Source organism: Pleuronectes platessa, chromosome 19, assembly GCF_947347685.1.
Source record: "Pleuronectes platessa chromosome 19, fPlePla1.1, whole genome shotgun sequence".
Taxonomy (NCBI): Eukaryota; Metazoa; Chordata; class Actinopteri; order Pleuronectiformes; family Pleuronectidae; genus Pleuronectes; species Pleuronectes platessa.
Window position 1 is genome coordinate 7,453,149 of NC_070644.1, and position 24,438 is coordinate 7,477,586.

General features: G+C 41.8%; 1 protein-coding gene across 1 annotated transcript in view; it reads right to left on the reverse strand.

Annotated features, from left to right (window-relative positions):
• The window catches only part of fibcd1b (fibrinogen C domain containing 1b), a 115,723-nt gene that overhangs the window by 44,667 nt on the left and 46,618 nt on the right, over positions 1-24,438 (reverse strand). The window contains exons 4-5 of the mRNA XM_053411902.1: positions 23,241-23,400; positions 14,202-14,338 (exon numbers count right to left, since the gene is read on the reverse strand). Of these exons, the coding sequence (XP_053267877.1) occupies positions 14,202-14,338; positions 23,241-23,400 (297 nt within the window). The remainder of the gene's footprint in view (positions 1-14,201; positions 14,339-23,240; positions 23,401-24,438) is intronic.

The following is a 24,438-nucleotide window of genomic DNA, read 5'->3' on the forward strand; positions in this document are numbered from 1 at the left end:
GATTTAACTCATAGATTCAGGCAGGAAACTCTGTACTGGAGGCACTGCAGTCAAGTATGATTGTCTTTAATTTATGAGGCAACGAGGTTGACAATTCTCCTTGAAATAATAACCTCCCCGCCTCCTTATCTTACTCCCTTCATTCCTCTTCGCCCTCCTTGTCCCCACATTCAAATTAGCTGAAATAGAGGAGACTGCGATAGATTATTTCAAGTTAAAAAATGAGGTGGAGGTTTTCCTTTTGATCCATCTTTAATTGTTTTTCTCTCTCCCCTGGCACTCCCAGATTTAACAGCGGGAGGTGAGAAAATAGCGTTAAGTGCCCCCTTAACCAAATAAATCACAGGAAAGGAAATTTAAAAAAAAACTCTCCTTGATTTACACCAAAAAGAGTGAAAAAGACTCGTCGATCTTTACAAAAAGTACCTTGACAATGATAACTCAAGCGTCTGTGGTCTTTAAGAACAATGTATCACTCGCGGAAATACAGTTCTGAGAAAGTCGAAGCCTGTCGGGCTTCGTACGCACTGAAGAGCCACAATGACATAAGACAAATCTCTGACGGAGTGGAGATGGAAACAATTACAAGCATTGTTCTCTTCAAACCATTTTGTGATGTAGATAAAGTTTTAGTCATTTTTTTTTTTTTCGTTAGCAAAGGAATTTTCAGTTTCAATCGAGGCAATGCACCGGCAGAAAGCCAACTGCTTCTGTGGGTCAGTCAGTGCATGAGTGAGATACTGGCCAGTGGTCACATGATGCAGTGCTCAGCAGCAGCAGGTTAACCAGTGAGCAGTTCAGAACACGCTCGTCTGGCTGGCCGTGCCTCCTCCTCTACTCAGCATCCTTGTGAGACTGGAGAGGCTCCTCCGAGGTGTAATTGCAGGTTGACCCTGGAGGTCTGCTTGTGTGTCCGTGTGTGTCCTGGAGAAATGTAGCTCACAGAGTGGCAGTAATCCTTTTCTCACAGGTTTCAAGAGAGAAAAGCAGTGATCAAACCTGGGGAGTGGAGGTAGGTCATGGGATTTTGGACGTTGCTGATGCCATTGTAGTGTCAGTAGTTCACAGGCCATGTGTTACTGGATGTATGTGTATAAATGTAAATACTTAGTGTATGTCGGTGTCGATATCTATGTATGGCTTTCGTGCAAATGTGTGTTTGGTTACAACGCACTGAATGGAAGGCCATAAAGGTCACAGCAATGCATGTTAAATGAATGTGTGCATTTAACAATTAGCTCTATGTTTGACTGTGTGTGTGGAATAAACAGTAAACCCGCTCATGCAGACCAGTGCCTGCTCTTTGACTTTCACAACCCAGACTCCATTTACACCCGGCATGAGGTGGTGAATGGGAGCTATGACAACCCAACTGAGGTTAAATACCTAAGTCACCAACAGTCAGGAACTAAAAAAGAAAAATAAAGTGTCTCAGGATCTAGGCCCTGATCACACCTGGTATTTATACTAGAACCTGACAGATGTGGATTTTCGGGTCTGATGCCGATACAGTTATTAGGATGTCCAATACTGGTAAGAAAAATTGGCAAGATGTTGGTATTAAACCCTAATTACCAACAATGTAATTGAGGATAGACTTTATTGCACATTTAAGAAAACACAAATTCAACCAAAATATTTGTATTTAAAGAAATTCAAGTTTTTCATGTAAAGCATATGAATGAATACACATCGTTTCTTCTTTGTTTCTTCTGTAAAATAAGAGTTTTTCACATTGGCAGATATTATCAGCAAATCTATATTTCAGTAGGGCTCTCATTCAAACCATGCTGTACCAGAGAGGATTTTAAAAGACTGGTAGTGTCACAAAACTATTCAACTTCATTTTTAAAGAGAGGAAAGTCAACTCTCCATTTATTATTGCCCTTTTGCATCTGTACATGTTTATACTGCGGCTCAAAATGCATCTATTTTATTGATATTGTCTGCTAGGTCACCTTGCCACACCCACACTCACACACAGACACACACAGACTCACAGTTTCCACTGGGACACAGCTTAACATCCCAACCGACAAATCACACACAATTGTTAGCTACAGGGTATAGAGCCTGACATCGAAGCTGTCAAGGTCAAAAGCTGAGATACTTGTTCTATTTGGGTGTTGAGGCAGGTGATGTTTTAGACACATACACACACACACACACACACACAGATAGAGCTGCAGTTGTGACACAACAGTAATTTTTTTAACGGGTTGAGTGAGGCCTTTGGGTTTCCAAACATAAAGTACAGAACAATCCAAAATCTGGGCTGCAAAATCAATAGTGACCTCACGCCCTGCGGTCGTATATTGGAACACCAGCTATGATTATTGAACACAATAATCATAGCTAATGGAACAGTCACATGCATTGTGTTCTAAATGTTGCTAATGTTGTTTGAAACACGCTCGACCTACTTCAGTATGTAAGGTCCATCTTTTTATTCTAATGGAAACAAGGTAACTCAAACCTTGTAATATAATTCAGAACTTGTACATTTCTTATTCACTAAATATAATTAGATTTTCTATTAATGAAGTTGTTATTCATCATGAAACTGAATCAACACCTTTTAAAAAATGCAACGTCTGAAGCTTGACAAAGGTTTAATTTATTTCTATTCATTCGTTTTTTTTCCATGTTTTTTTTCCATGTTGTGTTCTGTATGTTCTATGAAATATTCCAGGACTGTTTTTCTTTCAACTCCCTCTCATCTTGTATTCTCAACCCCCCCCCCCCCCCCCCCCCATCATTCTTTCTCCATATTGCAGGGTTTCAACTTCATCCCTTCTCCCTGCCATTCTTTGTGATTTATTGTTTGTTCAAGCTGTTGTACATACTCCGCAAAACCCAAACATCCCATCTCTCAGAGGAATCCTGTTCAGAATCACCTGTAGCAGCAAGTACAGTATCATCCGGAAAGAAGTTGAATCAAGGGCAAAGGGCCCTGTTCAGAACCTGGGTTAACCTTCCAGTCCAGGTGGTCTGATCACACGTGGAGAGCTTTTAGTATAACACACTCACAATCTGATCAATAAGATCACATTCTGAGGTGGACTTGGCGGCCATATACCTTTTTAACAGTATGTCCTGCTCATTTGAAGTCCCCTGACCTGCCAGAGTTTTATAATAACTGAAATATTTTCTACACTTTTAAGTATTTTCTGTTGATTTGATTCATTTGTGGCCACCATCACAGTATCAATGGTGCCCTTCACATATTGATTTTCATTTTTTATATCACATTTAAAATAATACAATCTCATGTCATTGTAAAGCTGTGGAGCACTTCTTCACTCAGCCTCTCTCTCTCTCTCTCTCTCTCTATCTTTCTTTCTGTCTCTCAACCACTCAGAAATTCAGTCATCACTTGGTCCTTACAGACAGAATTTACATACGACTTATTTTTGCATATTGAGCGAGGAGATGAGCTCTGATCCTAATTGGTCGCTCGTGACGCATGAAGAGAGACGCTCTCTGTAACATCAGGTGTGGACTTACAAACTAGGAGCTGTCTGCTTGTGTCTGGATCACCCATTGTCGGAATTACACGCCCACCAATATAAATCGCCACTGAATCGGCCGATATGAGCCCCATGGCATATCGGATTTATGCTTTCTGACAAGCAGCAGAAAAGATATGCTTTCGTCTTCACATGAAAAACTTTCTTTAAGTTGTAAATACGTTGATTATAGTTTACTTCATATGTAATTTCAAGCACCAATGACATTTCTTTGTCATGAGGGTTTGATATGGACATCTCAGGAATCATTGATCCTACAGATCGCCCGAGTGTCTGTCAGCAAGGCTCAATAAAGAAATAATTAATCTAAAATTCATGTTGTAAATAAATTGTATGTAATGGAATCACATTTTGTATCACTTTCTAAATAATGCAAAAAATGCCCTTGTGTATGTGCAAAGTGCTTTACAGAACAATTTGAAAAACACAGGATGTTAAAAATGTTTTGGATTTTTGTATTAACACATTCATAGAGAGAGAGAAAGAGCGACACTGTGATACAAATGTAATCGACACTACAACTTTATGAAAAATAAATCATAACAAAAATTCACTCATGAAGTTGTTCAGCTCCTCTCAGCTCCTCTACAAGGCTGTTCCAGCGACTTGGAGCGTGACGGTATAAAGTAGCATCGCCAAACGTTTTGGTAGCTGTGTGCAACCAGTCAGTGGACCGAGCTGAATATCCCATGTCTTTCATTGTATGAAACATTTTGGACTATAACATTTTCATTTCAGATGAACCAGGTAGGATGAACACAACGTTTTCTAACTTCACTCTGCCAAGTAAACTGTTTGAGGAGGACTCATTAAGGATAAGGAATACATCTGAAGTAGCTCTGGATCATTAAGACAGGACACGGGAACAGCCCATTCCAAACAGGCGGGATTAGAATGGGCACTGAACTACTAAAATAAACCTTACGATGTGGACTTAACCATTTTAACCAACAAACACACCATTGAAATAAAATGGCCAAATGGTATTAACAAGTAAATCACCAATCCATCTCACCCAACACTTGCTAATGGGCTATTGCATTGGCATGATCACATTAAGCCCCCTGTAATCTCTGCAGTAGATGAAGGCTACTTAACAAGCAGCCCTAAGCTCTTCAGCAGGCTTTCTGTCAGCGACTGGGAGCCCATGGCGAGCTCTGACGGACACCCTGAACCGACAGACCGGAGCAGAGTGCGAGGAAGAATCGCCACGAGCACTCCCAAGCTGATTGGGGCAGATTTACACTCCTGGCATATGACTGGGTGGAAAATAGGAAAACGTGCCAATAGCTTGTTAGCTCCTGGCATGTACACACTGCGAACACACTATGTTTACGCGTTCGGTGCTTTGGCAGCAGATGTCACTTAGTGTCGTTGCTCTATACTGACTAACTAAGGTTAATTGGTCAAATCTTCAGAGAGTGATTAATAGATCAGCCATGTGAGACAGACTGGATTACACCGAGAAAAACAGTAAAGTAAGGATAGAAACGCACGCATACACACACTTGGGTATATACACAGAGTAGAAAAGATAACTAAATAAATGACCCAAGCTTTAAGAATAACAGAATCAGCTCCAAACGCTGCCTCAAGACTCCTCTCATAGATTTAAAATAGATCAAAACAGACGGGCAGAGGGATCGCAAACAATCTAAGTAACTTGTTAAGAATATTGATAATATGGTGACAATCCGCAGCAGCCTGCAGAATTTTCTATCTTAAAAAAAAAAAGGGCTGATAACATCTGTAGGTGAATGTTCTATAATCCTATCAGAAAGACAGATGTGCTCCAAATACAGCAACAGAAGGAGAAACACAATCATCCCCAAACACACTATCTCTCTCTCTCTCGCGCGCACACACACATACTCGCATGCAAACACAATTCCTGCATTTACATGTACTTCAGTACAAAAAGATTATTCCGGGCTTTCAGCGGTAACCCGGTTTCGCAAACGTCGTCTATGCAGGAAACCCGGTTTCCCTTATTGGGTTAAGGGATTAGGAGGAACGAGGCTAACACAGGTAGACTCCTGCTGAGGGTTCTGAAACTTGTTTTTAACATCTGTGCATGGGCATGACACAGGCCCAGTGCAGGGAAAGATACTGGCAGCAGTGAGGCAGGACTCATACATGTGATCTGTGTTTTCAGATGTGTGAGTATGGACCAAGATTATTGTCTACAACGGGCGTAGGAGTAAACTGAACATCTGCTATACTGTATTTTAAACAAATTAATTTTTCCTTTACATGTAAATCACATGGTTTCAGCTTTTAGTTAGGGGGAAAAAAATGAAATTTCCTATCAAACTTTTAATAGCAGTGACATTGCATCGATTCGTGTCAGGCTCGAATAGGAGAGAGTACATATGAAATCACTGGATGTTCCTACAGCAGCAGCCCTCACACACTGTCTAACCTTTCTCCACACAACCTCCACCCAGGCCCAGCTAATGGCACTAATATCCTTAGGACATGTCTGACACCACCTGTGATAATGCGACCAGCAGACAGCTCATTCTCTCTTTCAGCAGCACAATGACGTGTCCGCTCTTTCCAGTTAATGAGGGTCAAAAAAGAACGCGTCAGCATCCTTGTCCCTGCAGAGTAAACAACAGCAAACATGAGAGTAAACTGAACGTGGGAAGGAAGAATTATGATTTGAACAAAAGTTGGATTGTACTCAGAAGTTTTCAATTTCCCTACCTTACAACGCATTTACAGATAAGACACGAGTACAAAAAAACATCCGTCCTGGATTCGTCTTTTTACTCCGAACCAATAAACTAACAGAGATGAAATATTGAAGAAGCCCTGCAAAGGAGAGAGATACTGAAAAAGCCCAGGCACTAGACTCTGAAACGCTCAAAAAGCCACTCAAAGCCTCTGAAGCAGCGATACAACACGCACACAATCGTCCATTCAATCTCAAACTTTTACATTTCAGTTCTTAGCTGAATTGTATATTTGAGAGTGATTGCGGTACTTCTGATAAAAGCACCATTTGATAATGCAGCTGCACGCGCCTGCACTCGGATGTATCTACTCTCGTTCATTATTTATGCCGCGGCCATTTTTAGTCCCGTCCTTTTAACAAATAAAATAGTAATAATAGAAAACATTACCCTAAGCTGTATGGCTGCATTTAAATGGCATTTGGAATCTCTCAGTGCCGAAAGAGGTAGAGCACATGCCCAAAGGATTACTTCATCTGAGAGAGGGACGCTCGTGTGTGTATAAAGTATATATCTGGTAGCATCTGTTAAACGCAGCATGAAAAAGCATTTACACAATGTAGATATGTACTCTATGCCTGTTTTGTAACATCCAACTCCTCCTTTATAGGTATAGGCGGAACATGTGGTACATTTGTGTTTGTATTTGTGTATATTTGTGTGTATTAAACACCTCCGGGCTGAGCAATGACAGCTCTTTTCTTTTATGTCCTTTGTGCTCTCGTCCCTCCAGCGTCTGTGGTCAGACACTCTCCAGGGCTCGAGTTATGACAGTGGAGAGACACCGACCAATTTACCTCCGACAACCATCCACATCAACCTGTAATAACGTCTCCTCACTTATAATATATATTGCGACTTCAAGTCTCGGCAGCTTGAGTCGCAATTTCCATTTGAGTGTTGGTGATTTGTTATTGTAAGATTTAAAGCAAGGCTGTTCAACATTTACTAAACACTACTCTTGAAGGGTCAGGGCTTATGAAATGCAGCTGAGTCCGTTTTAGATCAACACGTCAAACATTGCATTTCTGGACGGTCAGAAACTGAGACTTTTGTAAACAATGATGCAAACACCGAAGTTCTCTTCCTGGCTGGGTCTTATCCATAACTATGTATCCTTCCCTCATTCCTCATGTGGTTATCATGTGACAAACGGATACAGCCTCAACTACCAGTGCTGAAAGCAACATGGACCCTGTTGTCGGTCCATAAGAGATCCCTGGCTGTTACTTCTGTAGTGTTTCCTGCAGCTAAAGACTATCTGAATGGTCCTGCTGATGAATTTTCAGGGGTTTTGATCAGGATAATTTCTGGCATAGACTTAAAATGCTAATTTTGAAGGAGATGGTATTTGTGTGGGTGTTGCTCCTCAAAAGACTAATATGTTTCCTTGAGCTCTAACAACAGGGTTGTTTGTAATTCCTTGCCTGTGGGGCATCGCTGCGTATCTTGGCCGTCGCATGCCAAGTGGAATCATTGCAGAAATGTGTTTTGCATCACAGGTGGGTGCATCTGGTGAACACCATTTCAAGAAGGGTAAACAAACATTGAAATATCTCAAGATTTTCGGAAATCAGTTTTTTTACCTTACAAGAGCAGCTAAAATCATACTGATGGTACGTTGACCTGTGATAGGTAGACTGGTGTCTCTGTCATTCCCAGTTAGTCCCAGCTAGTTATGTTAGATTAGTGCAAGAGCAAAGATCGATTAAAAAGTTCATTTTAAAGTCATTAAAATCAGCGAGGAAACTTTTAAATCCTAATGGTAGCTGTTGTGTTTGTTACAGCGATGGAACGTCCGGGTTTGGGAAGCCAGGGATCATTAAGATTATATATCATTCAGCCACGTTTCAGCTCAGTGAGTGGCAGGACACATTTGCAGTTTTGGTCAAGCGATTGAGGGGACATGGACATGAATGCTCGGACTTAAAGCTAAAAGAATAAATCATCCCTAGTGGCTGCAGAGGCTGCTGGTGCTGGTCACAGTGTTTCTTTAAATGACAGGATCACAATCTGTAAAGACTCATTAGGTCAGTAGCTGTGCACATTAATATCAGCGACACAGCATCTTTCTAAAGTTTACTAACACAAGACAACAATAGCCACCATACGTTACTGGACCAGAGGTGCGGTGGCAAAACACCACAGGTTTAGCAATTATGCATTACGGATTCAGAATTTATATTGCCAGAGGTCCATTGCTTAATTTCCTTTCATAAAGAGACAACAACGAATTGTTTGTGTTGGTTCACGTTCACATTGATTTACGGGATGGTGACTCAGTCGATCGAACCTAAGACTCCTTCATTCAACCCCCTTCAGCTCCACCCAAGATCCCCTGGCTCTATCAGAAGCTGTGCAACTATTCACTCTCTATATTTGAGTACTTTTATCGGTATTTATTGTTCTTGTGTTCACATAATGCAGATTTCCTTAAAGCAAACACTATCAATAGGCATTATGGGTAATCTAGCCTAGTGAGAGGCGGTGGACTAGTGGCAGAAACTTGGACTATGGGCAGAGAAGGTCTCTGGTTCGTCTCTGGTTCGACTCCACGGAGAAACAACAAAAAGACGAACCTGGATTGATCTGTACAAAAATCCAAGAGGATTCTCCCTACCCTGTCTAGTGCCCCTGAGTCTTTACTCCCCCAACATCTGCTCCCCGGGCGCCGTACATGGTCGCTCACTGCTCTGTGTGTCCTGCACCAGATGGGTCAAAAGCAGAGATTACATATCCCTACCTGCATGAGTGTGACTGTGCATGTGTTTGGGACTAATAAATGTATCTTACTCTAATCTTAGCGCCTGTAAAAAGAACCTGGACCTGCCTTCAGTAGTATCCAAAGAGAATTTGCCCGGCTTCTAGGATCTATGACTCATTATACCTTTGAGGATGCTTTTCCCTATGTTCACGTGATTCATGTGATTCCAGAGATGTCAGCAGCACTCAGTGCAAACGACTCCTATTCTGCATTACCGCTGCATCGAAACAGCCGAGGACGTTTTAGGCTGCTATAAGCAGGAGACATTACTGTAGATTTATCCCTCCTGTCTGCGACGCCTCAAAGCTACGTCAGCCGTACATTTTCCACTTCTTTCTCTCGCTGCAGGAAGCTGACAGGTGCGGTACACATCATCTCTTTTTCTCCCCCAAGCCGGAGGGAAACAGCTCTGCCTCTTACAGCATTCAGCGAAAAAAACGATTGATAAGGCAGCATTGGGATTTATGTAGAGCCGTGGCATTGAGTAATTTACAGTGTGGACGATTGGGTGAAATCTTCTGCCTGGGCCTCTGGTGCAGTACCTGCCTGTTTAATGGTCCTGTGTCATTGCTCAGGAGCTACTTCAGAATTGTTCGAGGTCATTAGTGGGTCCGCCTCAAACAGGTCCACATTACTCTGTCACTTTGTATTGTTTGTGGCCTGGACGTCGCATGCAGAGCTTTTCATAAACAGTCTATAGTGCATAATACATACAATTAAATCCTACCTGGCCATTCATATAATTGTTTTTATTACTGTTCTTGTGTTTTGACCCTGTGGGGTCACACACATGTCGACCACCGCTGTATTTTAAGCAAGTAATTAGAATAGGACATGTTTAACTTGGCCCCCGCTGTGTGTTTGCACCCCCCCATCACACACACACACACACACACACACGGCAGCTTTATTACATTTTTATGAATATTGAACATTTGACGATATTGCAACAAACTTGGCCCTGCACTTTCAATTTGAAGAATTTCCTGGTAGATGTTGTGCAGTTTTATACAGGGATGACTTCTAAAGCCAAATTTTTCTTATTCATAAAGTGAGATACTGTGGCGCTGGTGTCTGGTCGGTTTGATTTGGGCATCATGCTGAGCGTTTATGGAAAACAGCAACTTTAACATAGTGAATCATGGTCACGACATAGCAAACCCTTGCTGAGCTGATCATACAGAAGGTCCACCTCTCGTCATACGCTGTTTCCAAATCCACAAGAGACATCAACAGACATCTCCTAAAGGTCATCACTCACTGACGCTACAGTTCTGCAGATTGACGTCTCAATCCAGTCACTTCTTGTCACTGTTATTCAAGACAGATGCATTATTCCCCCCCCCCCAGGCTCCCTACAGGCTATTTTCTTTACCGCAAATACTGAAGGAACCAATGATTTTATTTTCAGGCTGTATGGGAAATGGAAAAATAAACCTGCTGTTCCCTATTATGTCTCACTTTCTCCCTCCACCACAGATCTTTTCTCTGTCTCCTGCCGTCTCCTCTGTTCCCTCCTCCTTCTTCCTCTTCTTCTTCCAAGTAACCTCCTCGTCTCCCCGTCTGTCTGCAGCAGCGGTCTCCCGCAGCAGCGCGGCGCCGTGTTGAAGTATGCTAATGAGGCGGCGGCATATGGCTCATTCCTTATTTAAGCCCAGCCGTCAGACAGACAGTAAGCCACTCAGCTCGCCGAGCGTCCCGTCTCCCCACCTGCCCCCGCTGGATCACACCACGCTGATCTCTTAATGAGGCTCAAGCGTTATCACAATCAGCTCAACGCACCTGGCAGGATCAGTAACTACTGCTTTATCACTTCAATCTGGGCTCCCATGTAAATCCTGTTACAGGACAATATGCGGAGAGCGCTTACTTAACACCGCCGCATTGTACCGAAAAGAGCTGGAAACTGATCCGACTCCACAGCTCCGTCTGCGTGTGTGCGCACACACTGTCAGAAACATTAATTCATGCATACACAGACACGCACAGACACAGACACCGACACACCTTTACCCACTGACAGGCTGGTATGTAGCCCTCTTCCATCATGCTGTCGTAAGCACTCTGTCACTGAGACAGTCCTGCTTTATTTGGTGATAGGAGGGTATGACCTTGCCTATCTCGCGCGGTTAGTCACGGATTTACAAGTGCACACACATAAGCGCACAAATCACTGTCATGCCAATGGAACGGCGACTTAGGCTGAGGTTTGATACGTGCCCCATGTGTTTGTGCTGGAAGTGAATGAGAAATGGGAGCGTCAAACCATTCGAGGATTTATGACTCAAGTTGCTTTTACAGCTTTTCTTTAAGCTTTTCATTACCCAACAAAGTTATTATTATAAGCATTAATGGTAGAACTTAAAACACATAGGGGCCATGTTGAGATGATAAAGAAAAAGAAGATAAAGTTGTGATATCATGAGCATAATGTCTTAATTGAGAATAAACTCCTATTACAAGATAATCAAAAATGTTGAGGAAATCACAATATTACAATAAAACATTGTCTTAGTACAAGTATTGTTTTATATATTCCAAAAATAAAAAATATATTGAGATATGTGTAATATTTTGAGAAAAGTTATAATTTTCATCGTACTTGAAAAACTTCATCCTGGCCCTGCTACTCCATGAGAACAACTAGTTCAGTACAGATTCAAATTCCAGAAAATTCATTTGAACGTGTGCGACAGCCACACATTACAAGCAAATATATTAGCAGGTCGGAAAAATTATCACATGTCACACGTCTAAAACACAAGCGAGGAAAACCCATCGTGTTTAAGTTTTAAGTTATAAAATATCCATCAAAATCTTGGTGAATAAAACAGCATCACTCCCTCGACCAGAAAGAGGAGGACACACGCAATCGTGTAACTAAAGGCAGTAGATTTAGCTTTTCTGGAAAAGCAGGTGGAACAATTTTTATGCAGCCTGAACCACTTTGCATGACATGAAAGAAGCTTGTTATTTACACAAGAGTTCATTGTGCAATATTCAGAATATCAATATTTGAATAAATTAGGACGGATCTCAAAAAGTCTGCTCTTGGATGCTTCAGTTAGATGTGTCACAACCTGCATCAAAAAAAAGAAGCTGTGATGGATTCATGTAGCTGGGATCTAAATCTCTTAAGTGTTACAAGGCCTCAGTTCTCTGCTAAGAACTGCTCTGCTTTCCCTGAGGGCTGCGACGGTACGCTTCAGAACAAAGGGAAGTAAATGGCTCTAACTAGTGAGATTGTGTTTGTGTCTATGTGTGTGTGTGAAATACATCTAAACCTCACACTTCCAAATATAACTTCAAACAGCTCTGTGTCAATGTTTGTTCACCTCGCTGTCTCTCATTCCCAAAAGACACAGCACTTCCCACTATGCAGTCTCACTCAAACAACTGTGTTTGCCTCAGCGAGGCCAGACAAGTGACATAAGTTTGATAAAATAAATAAAATACGAACACACACAGACCCACACAAACAAACACATTAAGAGATGCTTATACTTTTCTCCGTGTTCCCTCTGTGTTTCCATCTGTCTCAGCAACACAAAATCCTCTCAAAATATTAGTACACAAAGACGAGAGCGTGAGACCTACAAAACCTAAACACAACCGGGTCAAACTGTCGTCAGCTATACTAAAAAACAGTTTCTTGCAGTGAGCTTGAGGCACGATGACAAATTTCACGAGTAAAAAAATAAAAGAAGCTGCATTTTCATGAGACAGCTTTGCAGTTTGTCTGTGTCTTTATATCCCATCTTTTTTTATTATATCTCAGCATTAGAAAATATATTGTATATATAAAATGAGGGCCAGAGCTTCCACCTCCATCTCTGTGGGTTATTTTGAGACTGAAGGAATTCTTTATATAACCGTCACTAAGCTTTTCTTCTGCCTCTTCAATCGCATTCTTGAGGGTCAAAACGTGTTCGATGTGTGAAAGTGGTGAAACACTTTTATGGTTCTAGCTAATGGGGGCGTGGCAATACCAGCGTCACTTAGACAATCTGAGCCGAGCAGCCCACTCAGCGTGTGTCACCTACACTTACAGAACTTGGTACAGTCCTGTTGCATGTCCAGATGTATAAAAAAGCCTTTTTGGCCAATGGCTGTAACCCTCCAGGAAGTTGGACATTTTGGAGAGTCTCAGGCGTTTCTTTTTAATAGATTCACTTCAAAATCAGGTTGAGACGTCATTGAGGAAAAATAAGATGAAATATTTGAAAAAATAATAAAAGGTTTCATTTTCATTGACCGGCATGTCCGTAGCGTGGTGTTGAAATTGGGATGTTTCGATCTCCCCCAAACCTAACACGTTAACAGTCCCGCCCTGAAGAAATATTTACCAATAGTTAGTGGTGATGTCAAAATCTTTCAATAGCACCCCCTATGTGTCTCACATTCAGTCGGCACACGCACAGTGACCAGACGGCACACGACTCTGTTAACCAGCGTGCCGCTTGGATCCCTTACAGTACATGCACGTAGTGTGAGTGCTCGCTCAATGCTGCTTGCAGCTTGAATTAAGTTATATTATAGGATCAGTTGTCACAGTAAGAGCTTACAACCGCTTTTGATTCTCAACGTCCGCCATTATGGCTCCATTAACTTTTTGTCACATTTCTCGTACAATGTGTTTCAGGTTTCCGCGGTGTCTCTGAGAGCCGTTTTATTTCCTCACTTGCTGCTTGACATTCTCACTTCAAATCTGACCAATCAATATCCCCAATTTCTAAACAAAGCATAACCAAAATCATGGAGTGGTCCTTTTGAAAATGTTCTCCCCTGCTTCGTCTTTGATAAAACTTTAACGAGACCTCTCCGGATTGCTACATGGGATTCTTAAGGGAGTACTGTAATCAATGAGGGTCCTTGGGGATCAAAACACAGTAGACAAACTCGTTTATTGACTCTCACTTGAAAGGAAGCAACGTTAAATCGTCATTATTTTATAATTGTTTTGCGGACAAAAGCAGGTTTGTGAGTGCAGACAGACCGAAAAGACCTTCCATCGCCCTGTTGTCAATCTCTGCTTGATTATAACCCTGGTGAAAATGTAGCGACCGAGGGTATGTTCCTATTTCAGTTTGAAACAGCTTAAGAGCTTTGTGTGTTGTGTGCGTGTGTCCACTGTGAACACGGGTGCGTGTGTGTTCTCCTCTGACTCACTGTCCAGCCTCCTCCGTCTGTGGTCATGTCACAGTAGACCTGGAAGCCTGCAGGGAAGTGAACCGGAAACACGGAGTAGATGCCATCCTCCCTCTGACCACCAGCATACAGGTCGCCGCAGTCACGTGGGCGCGAGCCTAGGGAGAGGTGAAAACAGAGGAGGCACGAAATTAAATGAGGTCCAGCCTGGCTCGCGAGGGCAACGAGCGCTCGCAGCCGTAAGAACAAAGAGAGGGGATGAGGAAAAACATGGGAAAACACTTGTGACCCCCTCTTCTGTATGCAGCCAGGCTACTGCAGAGGCACGTGAGCATGAGGTGTGAAGTCGTCCCGTCAAATTATGGATCTCAAAAAGCAAAATGAGTTTGTTTTCAATGGTAAGGTCTTTCGGTTTAAGAGCAGGACTTATTTATTTTACGTTCATATTAGTGTAATGCTTGTTTTTCTTTAATCACAGTAACGGGAAGACGGTGTAATAATAAAGGGGACTTCCTGTTTGTAATGTAGGGGACTCTTGACACTAAAGAATCCACAATCAGATGCATGGTGAACGTGAGGAGAAGAGCTGAAGCTGGAGTTCAGGCACAAGCAGGGTAGATTTGAGTGCAAGCGGGTTTTCAGTTTACAAAATGTGAATGTGAAATCAATAAGTCCTGGCCTCCAACTGAGAAACACCACTGTTGAATGAAGTCAGGGCGAAAAACTACATAAATGAGGTGGTACAGAATGTCCGTGCTGCAGAGGAAGGACCCCAAAAAGATGGACGGGCGAGATGGATGGGGCGGAGGATAAATGAAAAAAACACAGAAGGCCAGTTGTTCCAAATAAAGAAGGGAGGCTGTGGAGAAGAAGCAGAGAGACAGCGCGGAGACGCAGATTTGAGACGGCACGAGTTGTGAGTGAAAGAGGAAAACAAAAGTGAGGGAGGAAGACGTACGGCTCACAGTGAGGAGCTGTGCACATCTGAGTGATACGACACCAGCGGAGAGGGTGCGGGATATAGAAAGGGAATTCATGAAGAGTCAGGGTGTAGACAGAGAAAAGGAGACAGGAGGCTTGTAAGCTACAGCCGGGCTGCAGCACCCTCGTCTGTGACTCAGAAACCCGTCTCACACCAGGGGTACGAAAAAAATCTATTCCCCAGGAAGAGGGAGAGGAATTCTGTGATGAGTACAGTGTCATAGATTATGCATGCCAGCCTTCACCGGGTCAAACTCCTGATTTAAAACAGCCGGGAGAGTTCTTGAAAAGGCCGTATGAGATTACCTTTTTTTTTGGTGACAGTCCCTACATGATATGGGATGTTTGGTCTCCCCGAAGCTCTTCCGTCTCTCGGTCCGCCCTAATAAGCTCCGACTTTCATCATCATCACACATAAATGGTAGAATTTCACAGTCGCTCTCTTTCATTACAGGAAGCTGAGGCTGTCTCGGCTCCATGGGACATTAAAAAAGACACTATCATCATTATTTCAGAATTTGGTCCTCTATAACAAAGGCTTTCAAAGTTAGTTTTTTTTGTTTGATGTGTTAAATGATCCTCTGCGAGAGAGAAGTTCCTCTTCCGTGGACCCTCGTATCGATCGTGCTGCTGCTACTCGTCCACTTGCTTACTTCACGACTTCACACACATTTAGTATTCTGCTGTTCCATCGTTTGGTAATTCCTCCCCGTTGCTTGTCATCTTCCCTGAGCCCAACATGTAACCCCCTCGCGCTCTAATTGACATGATGTGTCAGAAGTAGTTTCCTGTCACGGCTCCGACCCGTTTTCAACATCACTCGCGTTCTTCTTGTCGTCACTTCGCCCGTCGCTAACGCTCCCTGTCATTTCAGCGCCGGCTGTTCCCTCCCGCCCTGCAGTAGTTATTGCCTCCCCGATTCGCCCGGTGTGTCCCCCGCCTTCAGCCATCGCTTAATATCCGCACACACCTGTGAACCAGATTCCCATCGCCCAATCAGCTCCCCGGCATTCACCGCACGGCCACTTTGCCTCCGTTTCCTGCCAGACTGCAGGTGCACATGCTGCCATAATAATTCCCTCGACGTGTTGCCTGTTTCCACCTGCATGGACAATTATGGGCTTTTTCCCCCTCAATTTACACCAAGTGTTAGCATGTGATCTCCATGTGGATACATCACCCAGACAATAACATCCGAGCACATGCATCATTCATTTTTGACTGTTGTTTTTTTTTGCGAGAGAAGACATATTAGTTTTCTGCCTTTGTACCTTTTACCAGGCCTTTACTAAGCTCACTAAAAGAGGCAAAGTAAGGTATTTTTCACTTCTTGGGTTGTTTATAAATGGTCATGCTCTACAATCTGCTGCCTTTTTTCATTAGTGTTGGTTATCTCGTTTTATGTATTTTCAAGCAAGCCCGTTTTTGCTCTTAATTAAGAACCTTTTCCTGGTTCTATTCCATGTCCTAAAGTAAGGGTTGGTAATCGTGGAAGGGTTAGCAAGAGCAGGCTTCTCTTAAAAACTTCCCGCGCCCTCCAGCCCTCTCGTCAAAGCTACGCCCCAGAAACACATGAACGGACACTGACTAGAAAACCGCCAGAAGCCGACTTTTCCTTGACTTGCTTTCTCACAGCATAGGTCTCTCCAGCAGGGTGTGGGCTGGCATGTTGGTTAGTAACAGCTAGGTGTCAGTCATGCGAGGGGCCACAGACACCGGCTTTTAAAAAATCTATCAATGGCTTTCAGGACGTGAAGAGGATTTCAATGAAAAAAGTGTTTAAGAAACATATTGCCAACCCTACTTTTAAGATATTGGAACATATTTACTTCTCACTCCTCCTGGACGATGCACCTTCATGCCAATGTACATGTGAATATGTACTTATACTTTATATCTATGTTTGAATATATCTTCTTATCATTAGTGGAGATAGTGGGTGTGAAATGGTTTGAGTGTATGATTGTTTGATATGATTTATTAGGTGATTTGTTTCTGTGTAAAGGATGAAAACAAGATCATTCATCATAAAAATATTTGTCAATTACATTTTTATTTGGCTGCGATCTATTCACAACAAAATGCCAAACTCTGTTCACATGTGGTCTGGTTCTGATTGCAATGCTGTTCACATTTTCCTCATCCCAATAGGATATTGTGCAGATTGCTTCTCTTGCTTAGTTTGTACAGATCAACTGTTAACGGAGCCTCAGTTGAATTACAGTAAGCTTTGTGCTGTCTGATCTTATCTGTTTGAGTTCCTTTCCTGCACAAACAGAGCCTTAACATTCCCACCTGTAGAATTATACTCCTTTTTGACGAACTACATTTCTATTATTGAACAGTCCCCCTGGCTGTGTGTCCATAGATCTCATAGATCCCAGCTCCAAAGTAACTCGCCTTTGATGGTCTATAAACGCTTAAAGGACAAGGCTGGTGATCTTCTATATTTTTCTCACTGCCAACGATTCCCACGAAAATATCAAAGTATACGATGGGCCTGTCTCTCCATACCTTCTGACAGTCTGAACTGTTCTGGCTCCTGCTGAAATTGATTTTATTAAAAAGGGTATTCCTGAATCAGGTCACCACTGTAGTTTCTAACAGAAGGAACAAAAATAGTGCATTTTCTGTGCTATTTTCTGCTGCTGAGAACCATACATTTGTAGCAGCAGGATGTGGGACTGACTCAAGAGACAAATCTTATGTTTACAAAGGAATACATCCCCTATTGTGACTCATTAATGTGCGTTAATATAAAATATCGTGGTCATTGGCACAGAGTGATAATCTAACAGGCTCTGAATACACAGATTATGGCTGTTAGCAGTGGGATGGGACCTCTGAGGAGAGAGAGACTTGTTCTTAACCCGTCTGTGTGGGGATAAAAACTTCAGTTACATAAACCCTCTGAAGCAAGTCACTCTGACATCTCAGGCACTGCACAGTGGGAACTGAACTCATTTAAATGCACCCTGCCCTCCTACCTTCAGCTAACACGTCTCATTTAGTCACAAGCATTACAGTGGTTTCTCAATATGTCCTGCATCCAACCTTTATTCATGCCTTGACTTTCTCATTTTTTGTTTTAAAATGTATTACTTACAGTTCTGAATTATTTATATAGCAGCGAAAATGCTAATAAAAAAAGTAGTAAATGTCAAAGCAATATGCATGTGCTTACAGGCTGCAAACGCTTTGAACTTTAACTTGTAAATCCTTATGGAGACAAATGAAAAGTATGATTCTTACAGGGGTTTTAAGTTTGCACACAGACATGAGCATTACATCTGAAAATGTGCTGTTGCGTTTGCATGCGTAGAGTTTAAATTTTTTTTTAAATTTCGTTAATTACTTTGCACCTCAGTGTGAACACTTAGCATATGAGAGAGTCAGTGAAATGGTACATTAATTTGACACTCACACGCTTTCAAACAGTGCATCTATGTGCATCCCTTTCTCTATCACACATCACGTATACACTTGCTGACAGGAGCAATTCAGGGTTCAGTGTCTTGCCCAAGGACACTTTGGCACGTGAAATGAAAATGAGACTGGGCTCAAACCCCCGGCCCTCTGGTCAGTGGACGACCCGCTCTACCTCCCGCGGCTTGAACCACAACTGCCCCAGCACCTGGTATACTGACCGCACAGTATGTAAGAATGACATTGAATTACAAAAGGATCAATAGTGTATGTGTTAGTGACATGTAGGTCAACACGAGAATCTATTGCATGCTGAATAAAAGTGCACACATTTATAATATGTTTTATATCGTGTGTGATTAGTGCTGATGTGGTGTTTATTCTACTTCAGTGAAAGATGTCTTTGATAAAATGTCAAGGTTGCACTTTACAAAAAAACTCGAACTGATTGCCTCTGGGTGCTTTGAGCGAAAACCAGGCCTGTGAGTAGGAGTTAGTGGACTTAATGTAAAGTGCATGTAGATATCATTTAGATGAACTCAATGCTTTTGTGTATTTTTCTACACTGTACAGCATTGTGACGTATTGGCATACTATAACACGGTGAGCATGTATAACCGTATAAGACGCTTCAAACCTTGTGAAGCTCTGTCCATGGTGCTGAACCTCAGAGCTGGTTGGTCAATTTGTTTGAATGTTGAACAGCTTCACTCCTGACATTTACATGGCTTGAGGATATCTGTGCTTTAAATAGGTCAATGTGATGCTCTCTGGGAAAATTCTGAATCCATGTTGGCCTACCTGAATTCCAAGTAGCATAATGAATTATAAATCAAATAAAAGTGACTTATAGCACCATCGCCATTGCAAAGTATTATAGCCTAATTAGGAACTAATTTACGGAAGAAAATTATTCTAGTTAAAATTAATTATCTTCTGGGTTAATAAAGAAGGGATGAAGAAATAAGGAAAAGACTGCCACTGCAAATAATTTAAGTAGTTCTGCACAGGACCGGGCTCTTAGTGAATCTTCTTTGTCTGTATGAAGCCTAGGAAGGTTTATGACGTGTGAGGTGACGCATTCCAGCTTTACGAATAGGAGTGGGTAAAATTACTGCTGTTTTAAGAATAACAGTCAAAGGCCTTTAATGCTTGACAGATTCAGCACCATGGAAATCATTACCGATAAAAATGTAAAGGCGATTTCGCACAGAAGAGTAAATTCGAGATGTCAGAATAAATTATATATAACAGTCTGGTGCAGTGTCGCTGAATGACCCTTGAGCGATGGCTAAGGAAAAGGTCAGAGGTCTGCATAAATTAATTAGGGACGTTTTAAGGGTCTTTTAAGGGAGCCTTGGCAAAAGGGACTTAATTATTTTAGCATCAAAATGTCTAAACAGTGCATACCGTACTTATACAAAATAATAAAGTAGTAAGGCTTAAGTGCATACCCCACCATCATCCCAGCTACATCATCTTTTTAAATGTTCTAGTCCTTAACCAAATGCTCACTTTACAAAGCTTTAAGCAGAAATGTAGTGGTATGGGGCTTTGTAAGGGGGTCTCAGACCATGGTGTCTTAGCAGTCTCCTGTATCGATCATAGAACTCTAAGTAAATCTTCACCACAAAGTTTTGAAACCCTGGGTAGCATTAGGAACCACATTGAATTTATAAGTATAAGTTTTATATATTAATTTGGTACTAAGTGATAATAAACCCATATTTAATGAATTTCATCAAAAAACATTCACACAATTTAGTTTACACCTCAAAAAAACACATTTAAGTGTTAGGCTCCTCTCAGCTTGAGGCCCAGAGCAATTACGTGCTTTGTCTACCCTGTTGTGGCACGGAAATATAATATCGGTTTTCTCACTTATCTAATTTGTATAGAAATAAGTGTTGTAATCCTTAAGAGTAAAACTTTCTGACACATATATCTATTTCACAGCTGCAAGTGGAGGAGATGTTCCTGTAGAGAAGATATTAGTAATGAGCTGTAAAAATAATCCACATATTTGACAGAAGTGGACACCTGTATCCAACAGGTTGTTGCGAAATAATAGGAACAGCAAACATCCACCAGAGATTCCCCTGCAGCCACAACAGGACTGATGTAATGATCCTCACAACCTTCCACTGGATGCTGCCTACACCATGTAAAATATGAATTGAAAATACATAGAGCTCATTTATCATTACTCCCTATTATGGAAACGTCACCAGACATTTCCCCTTACATGCACAGTCTGAAACAATGTATCACACGAGCCATTAAAAATGTATATTACAATGTTCATTCTCTGTGAGCAGTGTTGTGACATCACATCTCGTTGCATCGCATTGCAAGGTGCTCTTTTAATTGCGTTCTCCCCATGCACTGGGCACACACTACACAGATCATAAATTGACTAATGGTTTCTTCAACAATGGGGACCAATTGTGTTTCTGTCTCTGTCATCTTTATAATTAGCGCAGAGCCAAGAGAGAGCAAGTTAAAACTGGAAGACATTATTGCCCGTTTGGGCGATGATACCTACTGTGAGATAACGATTCTGCCAAGATCAAATTTCTCTATTGATTGATTTATTATTAATGCCGCCGCAAATTCTGCCGCATTTTAGTGTGACTGTGTTAAGGCTGGAAACTTCTGGACGGTGGTGTGAGGCATAAATCTGAAAACAGAAGCTTTAACCACCAGTTCAAATTTTCAGCACCATGGACAGAGCTTCAGCCACTGTGTCCCACTGCCCTATTAAAACCACATACCTCCAAAATATCCAGCTTCCTAATGTTAAGAAAAACAGCCCTGTTTCAAGCTTTTCACATAATCCAATGGGTATTTAATGATTCATTAAACTAAACGATTCAGAGATTTATTTCAACCCATAAGGGAACACTGAAATCTATCATTTTATCTGAAAAAATCTACTTCACCAGAATGGGAGATTCATTATTTTTCTCTGAAGCAGCACTATGTAAATTATTGGGGTCCACAACCATGGGCCAAACCAAGGTTCAGGTTTACGCTGGATCTGGGTATTTTTGGTTTCACATTTCAAGTTAGGGAGCAAACAAAAATTCCCTTTTGTATGACATACACACCTCCTGTTATCGCCTAGGAGGTCTGCATCTAACTATACTTGACATTGATTGGTTTGTAAATGGGTGAATGAGTGACGTTGGTGTGTCGTCAGCTTGGGGGGGTCTTTCCGTTGGGAATGAGGAAATAGAAGAAAAGCTCAATACAGTTATTTTCATTGCGGCTGTAATATAATTATCTGTACTTGACACCATTTAAATTGCCCCAAATGAAAATCCTCATCGTTCAAACATTAAACTGTGGTAGAAGAAGACTGCAAATAGTCCTGTGAGGTGCTTCCTGTTCTTTGTGTACTTCTATTGTTTATTGTCGTCTCAACTTCCTGCCATTAATTCAAAGGTCTGAACTGTTAAAAACTAAAATTGGCATTCCGCAAATGATCCATTCACACCTGTTATAACAAGGTGGGTGTGAAAGCCCCCTTAGATGGTTTAATTCTACAGGTGTCAGAATAAAAAAAATTATACAATTCTGCATTAATGTCATATATATAGAGAAAAGTGGTGGATATATAATATATAACTAGAGTAGAAGATGCATCAACATTAAAAATCATATTGTAATGGGAAACATGTCCTGTCCTAAAACTGAAGGAGAGCAGAAGAGTTTCTCCAAAAAAGACGGATGATTCCGTTTAACTTTCACACCATTGTCAGGAGACGACAGAGGTTTGAGAAAACAACAGCTGATAGGTGGCAGGTGTGCCAGATAATTACCCAATTGCATCACTTAGTCTGATGAGGCCACATGCCTAAACTGTTTGTAAAGTAGGCTATAAATAAAACAGCGTACACGTCGTGTGAAGAACTGCAGGTTCTCCGGCAAGAGTGAGTCTGAAAGTTTGAAAATATACTTCTGCTCTTTGTGTCACAACTTAAGTACATGACTGTGGCCTCATGTTTGCAGATGTGTGAAACATAAATTCTGGAGTCTGACTAGAACAAAAAAAAAAACGTGCGTGGAATCTCTGTCACTTTATTATCGCATGCTGTATGCTGTCCATGATCGGCCTTCGCTCTGTGGCTACCGATGTGAGGCAAACCCAACAGGGGAATGCCACTGGGTGTACCGTGCCTGGTTAAAAGCCGTCCAATGGGATGATGCCTCAGGCCTTTCTCTGTCTCACAGCAACACAGCCCAGTGAACCTACAAGTCATTCCTCATGTACAGTGAAAAAATTCACATCTCTACCAAGGCCAGTGGATAATGTGGATGAGATGGGCCCGAGGAAGCATGCTGATATCACCGGGGGAGGTGGGGATGGATGAATATGTGGTAAGATGGATGACGGACAGACCACACTGGAATATAATTCTACAGGATTGTGGAGTCTGGCTAACATAGTGAGGGATCACGACATTGGAGCGGAACACAGTGGCAGAAGGTCAAACATACGAGGGGAGCCAGTGGTGTATGAATTATAAATACAGAGGCAGGGGGACAAATTGAATAGCAGACACACACGTCTGGAAAAGAGGAATCCAATCTTTCAAGTCAAGTATACACACTGTCTATGAAAATCACACCACGCATAATTTCTCTTACCATTGGAGCAGCCCTTCAAACGGCCCCCTCGTACTGGCGCCCTCTGCAAGTCGGCCTTGACGCGCGCCTTCAGGCCCACGTTCTCCTTCTGCATGGCGTTGAGAGCGTCGCTCACCGAGTTCACCACCTTCACCATGTTGATCTGGCTGTCTGACAGCAGCTGCAGCACACACACACACACACACGCACAGTGGGAAAAAAAGACATATTTACAGTTGAGTTTTTTCATATCAAAGTGAAGTGGCGCCGGGGTTTATGGTGTCTCTTACCTGAATAATTATAAATGGTGCATAAATTTCATTTACTCTGATTATTAACCGAGCATCTTCAAAACCTTCGGGCATAGACGCGGCGCTTTCAATTTATTTCATTACGTTTAAAAACTGTTAAATTGACATCGGCAGAGTCCCCCATTCCTGCCCTGAATCCAAATGCTACTTGATACGAAGGACACGCGTTTGCGGAGTAATGAGGTATTTGTGGAGAGCAGAACAGAGCGTTCCGGGCAAAGAAACATATTTGTGAAAATACAAGTATAGCCACAGTGATATTACCGAGACATCACATTGTCCTTGCGGCTGACGAACAAGTGAAATACGTGACTTGCTCTTCTTCTGTTATATATCTGAGTGACTTGATGCACACAGTGATCCATGAACATGTCATTCTGAATGGATCACTGGTACCTGTTTTATTAAAACATTCCGAGCAAATCCAACAGTAACCACCTGTGTTCACAGTTACAGCACAACGCATGAAGGGACTCATCATTTATATGAAGGAAGCTCTACAGGGAAGAACCTTTAGATTTTATTTTTTCAATTTCTTCACAGATTTTCCCATAAAAGGAGTGATAATTATTAACGGCCTCTGAAACTGTCTGCATGGATGGTACACACTTTATGGACGGTGGTGTACATTTTTTTTTTTGGGGATTGCTTTGAAACTGTGGCAGAACACATTAAAATATGCTAGGTTGGCACAGTTTGGATAATTCATGGAAAACACTGACAGAGCGAGATAGGGTTTACTAATGCAATAGTCTGACATTTAGAATAAATACATAAAATTGTGTTTTTGAATTTTATAAATGTGAAAGGAAGTTGGACATATAGTCTCAAGAGCTGTTAAAGGTGGAGAGTCCAATGGTTTTAATGCAAATTATCAACAAATTCATTTTTTAAATTTAAAAACTCAT